At 43.9% G+C, this 7433-nt stretch overlaps 1 protein-coding gene across 1 annotated transcript in view; it reads left to right on the plus strand.

Moving 5' to 3' along the window:
• The window catches only part of trappc12 (trafficking protein particle complex subunit 12), a 29595-nt gene that overhangs the window by 10163 nt on the left and 11999 nt on the right, over positions 1 to 7433 (plus strand). The window contains exon 5 of the mRNA XM_056476910.1: positions 6941 to 7054. Within this exon, the coding sequence (XP_056332885.1) occupies positions 6941 to 7054 (114 nt within the window). The remainder of the gene's footprint in view (positions 1 to 6940; positions 7055 to 7433) is intronic.

Raw genomic sequence — 7433 nt, forward strand, 5'->3', positions numbered from 1 at the left:
TCAGAAAAGAGTTTTGATAATTACCTTTTTTAAAGCTCGAGTCTTCTGTAGTTACATCATGTAATACGACCAACGGAAAATGAACAATTACGAAATGCTAATGGTCTAATCTGATTCAGTTCATTGTGCTAAGCTAAGCTAAAATGAGCTAAAATGTCTTAGCAACCACCTTGAACACCCTAGCAAGTGCGTAGCAACACCTTTACAACCACTCAGAACACCCTAGCAATGGCTACAGCCAATTTAGTTAATCAATTCCCCTATAGCGCATGTGTTTGGACTGTGGGGGAAACCGGAGCACCTGGAGGAAACCCACGCCAACACGGGGAGAACATGCAAACTCCACACAGAAATGCCAACTGGCCTAGCTGGGACTTGAACCAGCAACCTTCCAGCTTTGAGGCGACAGTGCTACCCTTGTGCCTCCATACCCCATGTGTGTGTCTGTTGTATAATCTGCTCAGACAGGGAAAAGAGTGTCAAATAAAGAACATGATGTTGATTTGAGCCTGAAAGAAGCGCCTCATCCGCCCTCGCTTCCTCCTGTCTCCTGGTTTCTTCTTCTTCTCTGGCTCTTGTCTTCTCCGTATGGGGTTCCAGGGATTATTTTTGGCTCTGTCTGCTTCTTTGTCTTATGTATCTCGCAGCATCATCTCGACTGCCTCTGTAGCCGCTGAAAATAATGTTACGCTAGCTTTTCTTGAACCCTGAAGGACTGAATGTCTCACTCAGATTTGCAAAGCACAGTTAGCATTGCATTTGGACACACTGAAAACAAATTAATTATTAGATTTACTGCATTTTTTAGGGTGTAACTGGTTGCAAACAATTTATATGAGCTGAATTTAAACGAACAAATTAAGTTGAACATTACTACATTTAGTTTGTTTGTTTAAATTAGCCTATAAAGATTTATTTATTTATTTATTTTTGCCTTTTTCTATTCATTTTTCTTCTTCTTCTTCTGTTTTATTGTTTCAGTCATGTCCTGAAATAGTGTTTGAGTGATCCATACATGCCTTTTTAACAACTTTAGCAACTGGGGTGGTGGTTCCCATTTTTATAAAGGGGGACCGGAGGGTGTGCTCCAACTCTAGGGGGATCACACTCCTCAGCCTCCCTTGGAAAGTCTATGCCAGGGTACTTGAGAGGAGGATCCAGCCGATGGTTGAACTCAGGATCCAGGAGGAACCATGTGGTTTTCGTCCAGGCCATGGTACACTGGACCAGCTCTATACCCTCACCAGGGTGCTCGAGGGTTCGTGGGAGTATGCCCAGCCAGTCCACACGTGTTTCATGGACTTGAAGTAGGCATTCGGCTGTGTCCCAATCTGTGGAAGGTGCTCTGGGGGTATGGCGCTCTGGTAAAGGCTGTCTCATCCCTGTATGAAGAGAGCAGGAGTTTGGTTTGCATTGCCGGCAATAAGTCTTGTTTCCAGTGCATTTTGGGCTCCGGCAGGGCTGCCCTTTGTCACCAATTCTGTTCATCATTTTTATGGACAGAATTTCAAAGCGTAGCCTTGGGCTGGAGGGGGTCCGGTTCAGGGACCACAGGATTTCATCTCAGTTATTCGCTAGATAATGTTGTTCTGTTGGCTTCATCGAACATGGACCTTCAGCATGCACTGGGGTGGTTTGCTGCCTTGTGTGATGTGGCTGGGATGATAATCAGCACCTCCAAGTCCGAGGCCATGGTGCTCCACTGGTAAAAGGAGGCTTGCCATCTCCAGGTTGGAGGAAAGTCCTTACCCCAAGTGGAAGAGTTTAAGTATCTTGGGGTTTTGTTCACGAATGAGGGAACAATGGAGCGTGAGATTGAAAAGCGGATTGGTGCAGCGGTAGAAGTAGTCCTGTCGACATACCGATCCATTGTGGTAAAGATAGAGCTGAGGCGGAAGGCAAAGCTCTCGATTTACCAGTCAATCTACATTCCTACTCTCACCTTCGGTCATGAGCTTTGGGTCATGATTGAAAGGACAAGATCTCGGATACAAGCGGCCGAAATGAGTTTCCTTCACAGGGTGGCAGGGCGCACCCTTATAGATAGGGTGAGGAGCTCTGTCACCCGGGAGCAGCTCGGAGTAGAGCCGCTGCTCCTCCACATCGAGAGAAGTCAGCTAAGGTGGCTCAGGCATCTGTTTCAAATGCCTCCTGAATGCCTACCTAGGGAGGTGTTCCAGGCATGTCCCACCGGGAGGAAGCACGGGGAAGACCCAGGACGCACTGGAGGGACTATGTCTCTCGGCTGGCCCGGGAACGCCTCGGGACTTCCTAGAGGAGCTAGAGGAAGTGTCTGGGGACAGGGAAGTCTAGGGTTCTCTCCTGAGACTGCTGCCCCCGTGACTGGCCCCAGAAAAACGGATGAAAATGAATAATTGAATGGATGAATGCCTTTTTAGCTCACTATCTTTGTGTGTATTTGCTGTATATTTCTCTTCTGTTTCTTTGACTGATTGACAGGTTTCTTCTTTTGCTTTACAAAGCTCTTACATTTGTGTTTCCATTTTGGATATTTCTTTATCTTCAAATGATTGTCTTGTGTTGTTTGTAGTTAAAGCTGCGAATCAGTCCTCACCTCGACTTGTAGAGTAACATCAGTGAATGTCTGAGTGTAAAACAGCAGTAAATGAAGCACTGCAGTGATTGTAATTTACTTTCATTGAATGTCTGGCTTTAGAGGTGACTTTGGTGGAAGCTTGAGGAATACTAACGAGGTTCCTGGTGTAATTTCAAAAAAACGTTTTTATTTATCATGGAAATAATGATGCTTTATTGAGTTTTAGGAACAGAATCTAACATTTTTAACTCTACATTGATGTACATTTTCAGCCGGAAGAGATTTATAAGATCCTACATAGATTTATTTATTAATGGATAAGTAAATGTTGCTAATGATTTAGTACACTCGTATGATTTAGAAATGTTCACAAATGTACACTACCTGACAAAAGTTTGGTTGTGGATCTCAGTTGTAAAATCAACAAATAATAACTTGGCTTCTAGTTGATCATTTGGAAAAGTGGCAAACGACAGATTTTTCTGCTGAATCATCTGTTGAACTGTATCCTAATCATCCGGATACTGCAAAAGACCTACTGGAACCCACATAGAGCCAAGATTCTCATAGAAATCAGTCAAGTTTGGTGAAGGAAAAATCATGGTTTGGGGTCTACATTCAGTATGGGGTGTGAGAGAGATCTGCAGAGTGGATGATCAACATCAACAGCCTGAGGTATCAAGACATTTGTGCTGCCCATTACATTACAAACCACAGGAGAGGGACAATTCTCCAGCAGGATAGCGCTCCTTCTCATACTTCAGCCTCCACATCAAAGCTCCTGAAAGCAAAGAAGGTCAAGGTGCTGCAGGATTGGCCAGCCCAGTCACCAGAAATGAACATTATTGAGTAAGATGAAGGAGGAGGCATTGAAGATGAACACAAAGACTCTTGATGAACTCTGGGAGTCCTGCAAGAAGGCTTTCTTCACCATTCCAGATGACTTTATTAATCAGTGATTTGAGTCATTGCAGAGATGTATGGATGCAGTCCTCCAAGTTCATGATGGAGTCAGACACAATATTCATTCTGTTTCCACTGCAGCATGAGCACATATTCTATACTGGACATTATTTCTTTTAAGTGACAAGACTCTTGTCTAAGTCAGACCTTACTGTCCTAATTAAAGAATTAAAAGTTACATAATTAATTATGTACACTGCGGCCAGTTTAGTTCATCAATTCCCCTATAGCGCATGTGTTTGGACTCTGGGTGAAACTGAAGCACCCGGAGGAAACCCACGCCAACACGGGAAAGTTATTTTCTGTCTTCTTATATTCTAGTACTTTTGTTCCAATGTAATAATCAAGAAACGTTGCTGCCTTACCGTGACCACTGCAGGCGCAATGATGTTTTTACAGGTTTTTTTTACTGTTAAATGTGCAGTAAAGTTCTTTGAAATGTGCATTTTTTTATTCGATGTTTAACGTAATCTCAACTGAAACATGAAGAGAGGGCGGGACATAGAGTAGCTCCTCCCCTTTAACAAAAAAAACAACCAATAGCATGTTTTTTTACGTTTTGAGCTCTGCCAGTGAGAGTGGTTGAGCTCAAGCACATCAAATGAAAAGCAAATGAGAAGAAGGGGGCGGGGCATGTCAGATACTAGAGAGCATTTGATTGGTCAGAAGATTTTGTGAGAAACTGAAGTATGAGGTGATGTGAATAAAATCGTTGATCCATTTATATCAGGTTTCTAAATGCAAATTGTGTCACTCTTTTGGTGTGCGCTAGCTTATAGATATCCTAAAGACTAACATACTGATACTAACACCTGAAATTTATTTTAATTTCACAGGGACTTTTTAAATCATGGTTGTTTGTTTATGGTGTCTTTTTTAAGTTTGTAAAACTTTTAAGAGATATGAAAACTTTACTCTTATTTTGTTGTCCAGTAATTGTGTGGAAAAGAGAGACAAGAACATCGCAAAACAGAATATCTCCTTTACTATTCTACATCATATGACGATGATTTTGCATGAACCGTCTCTTTAAAAGAGCAGAATCTGCTGTCTTTGAGTCCTCAAATGTGCAGTACATCAGAAAGGACCCTCATTTCCACTGCCATTGACTTCACTTCTGCTTTATCTCAGCGGCGGCTGCTGCTTTTGCCCGTTCTCCTGCCAGTGGTTTTCGGCTTCATTTGCCGCTCTAATGAAGATTTAGAGGCTCTGGGGTCTCTGACAGAGACGAGAGAGAGAGAGCAGAGACTCTAATGTAGAGGAGATTGGGAAAGAGACTGAACTCAAGATAAGAAATGGACAAAAAATAACAAACAGCATCAGATCTACATTCAACTGAAATATAAATACAGAGCTGATATTGTATATCTGTGTGGTGACACTGTGGTGGTGTTACACTGAATAAAAAATATGATTCTAGGAACCAGAAGTATCTGAGACTTTATTTCAGTATGTACTTCCAACTGAAATTGAATATTGAGTAGAGGGCGTTGGTTTGTTTTTGCACATCATTTACTTGTTGCAAATTAATGGTAAGAGGGGCGTGGCTAAGAATATTGAGGCTAAAGCATCAAACTGACATCAGACAAGGAACGATTAAAAACGCAGATGCAAATGGTCAGACTTTGATTGAAGAAGCGATCCTGAAATGAGAAAAGAAATTGCATGATTTCGTACTAAGGGAACCGATTGGATAACTGAAAGATGGGTGTTGCTAACAAAATGAAGGAAGATAAAGCCCTAAAGCACTGACAGCTCCACTCTAAAGGACTAATAACCCCGCCCTAAAGAACTGATAGCCCCAGCCTAAAGGACTAACAGCCCCTTCCTAGACCACTGATAGTACCCCCTTAATTGACTGAAAGTCCCATCCTAAAGCACTGATAGCCCCACCCTGAATGACTGATAGCCCCACCCTAAAGCACTTATAGCCCTGCCTAAAAGAACGAACAGCCCCACCCTAAAGCACTGATTGCCGCGCCTTAAAGCCACTGATAGCCCTGCCCTTAAAATGGATAGCTCCAGCCTAAAGCACTAATTGCCCCACCCTAAAGGACTGATAGCCCCTTCTTAAAACACTGATAGCCCTGCCCTAAAGAATGGATAGCCCCAGCCTAAAGCACTGATAGCCCTGCCATAAAGCATTAATTCCCCCGCCCTAAAGCACTGATAGCCCTGCCTTAAAGGACTGAAAGCCCTGCCTTAATAAACTGTCCCGCCCTAAAGAACAGATAGCCCCAGCCTAAAGTACTGATACCCCCCCCCCCCCCCCCCCCCCCCCCCCCCCCCCCCCCCCCCCCCCCCCCCCCCCCCCCCCCCCCCCCCCCCCCCCCCCAATAGCCCTGCCCTAAAGAATGGATAGCCCCAGCCTAAAGCACTGATAACCCTGCCATAAAGCATTAATTCCCCAGCCTAAAGCACTAATTGCCCCGCCCTAAAGGACTGATAGCCCGCCTTGAAGCACTAATAGTCCCGCCCTAAAGAACGGATAGCCCCAGCCTAAAGCTGCGGTCACACTGGGCTTTTCCTCCCATAGACTTCCATTCAAACGCATGCAAATGCGTCAGACCGAAAAATGCAAGGTCATGCGTCAAGTTTTGCATGTCACTGCGGTGCAAAGCTCAAGCTTGGTGAACTCTGACCTGTGAAATCGCATCACTTGACTGCTTGAGACCAATCCAGGATCAAAACAGGAACTCTCTGGACAGAAATTTAAAACATGGAGCAAATCGCTGGCTTTTTTAATGTCTAAACAACTTGTTTAATCCCGCCCCTTTTCGCAGCGCCGTACTACAAAATTTCGCACACACAAACTCTGGTGTGACCGCAGCTTTAAGCACTAATCGCCCCGCCCTAAAGGACTGATAGCCCCGCCTTAAAGCACTAATCGCCCCGCCCTAAAGGACTGATAGCCCCGCCTTAAAGCACTAATAGTCCCGCCCTAAAGAACGGATAGCCCCAGCCTAAAGTACTGATAGCCCCGCCCTAAAAGACTGATAACCCCGCCCCAAAGGCGTTTCATGTGACAAGAAGCGAAGAAATATTTTTGACAAGGAAAGACAGTTATGATATGTGATAAAAGATTCATTTTTACTAAATAATAATAAATGTTAATAATAATACATGTAGAAATAAGAAGAGTACACATTGATTTCATGATATTTATGTTGAATATTGTGATTATCGCCAATACCTGTGTATTGCCACACCCTAAATTAACATGATATCGATATCTCATGCTTGGATTATCAGAATTGCTGTCAGTACTAATATATTGTGACACACCTATTATATATGTAATACATTTTTATTGATATTATTTAACGCGAGCGCTTGTTGTCGTTACGGCTGGCTGACGGGTCTCTGTGTGTGTATGTTTTTATAAATAATAGTGTTGTTTAACCTCCTCCTGTCCCGCAGAGCACTAAGAACTGGAGGGCGGCTGTGGACCTGACGGGCCGACTGCTGACGGCTCACGGACAGGGCTACGGCAAGAGCGGACAGCACACCACACACACCACTGACTCTCTACAGGTCAGCTGAAGCTAAGCACGCACACAAATACACACACACACAAGTACACACAGACACAAACGCACGCTGACATGCACACAAACTCACACTGACACACACAAAACAAACACACACACTCGCTGACACACACACACCCACTAATACACTGACACTAACACGCACAAGAACACACAGACACAAACACACGCTGACAAGGACACAAACTCACACTGACACACATACAAAACAAACACACACACTCGCTGACACACACACACTAATACACTGACACACACACACTAATACACTGACACTAACACGCACAAGTACACACAGTCACAAACACACGCTGACATGCACACAAACTCACACTGACACACACACACACACACAAAACAAA

This window comes from Danio aesculapii, chromosome 17 (genome assembly GCF_903798145.1).
Source record: "Danio aesculapii chromosome 17, fDanAes4.1, whole genome shotgun sequence".
NCBI lineage: Eukaryota > Metazoa > Chordata > Actinopteri > Cypriniformes > Danionidae > Danio > Danio aesculapii.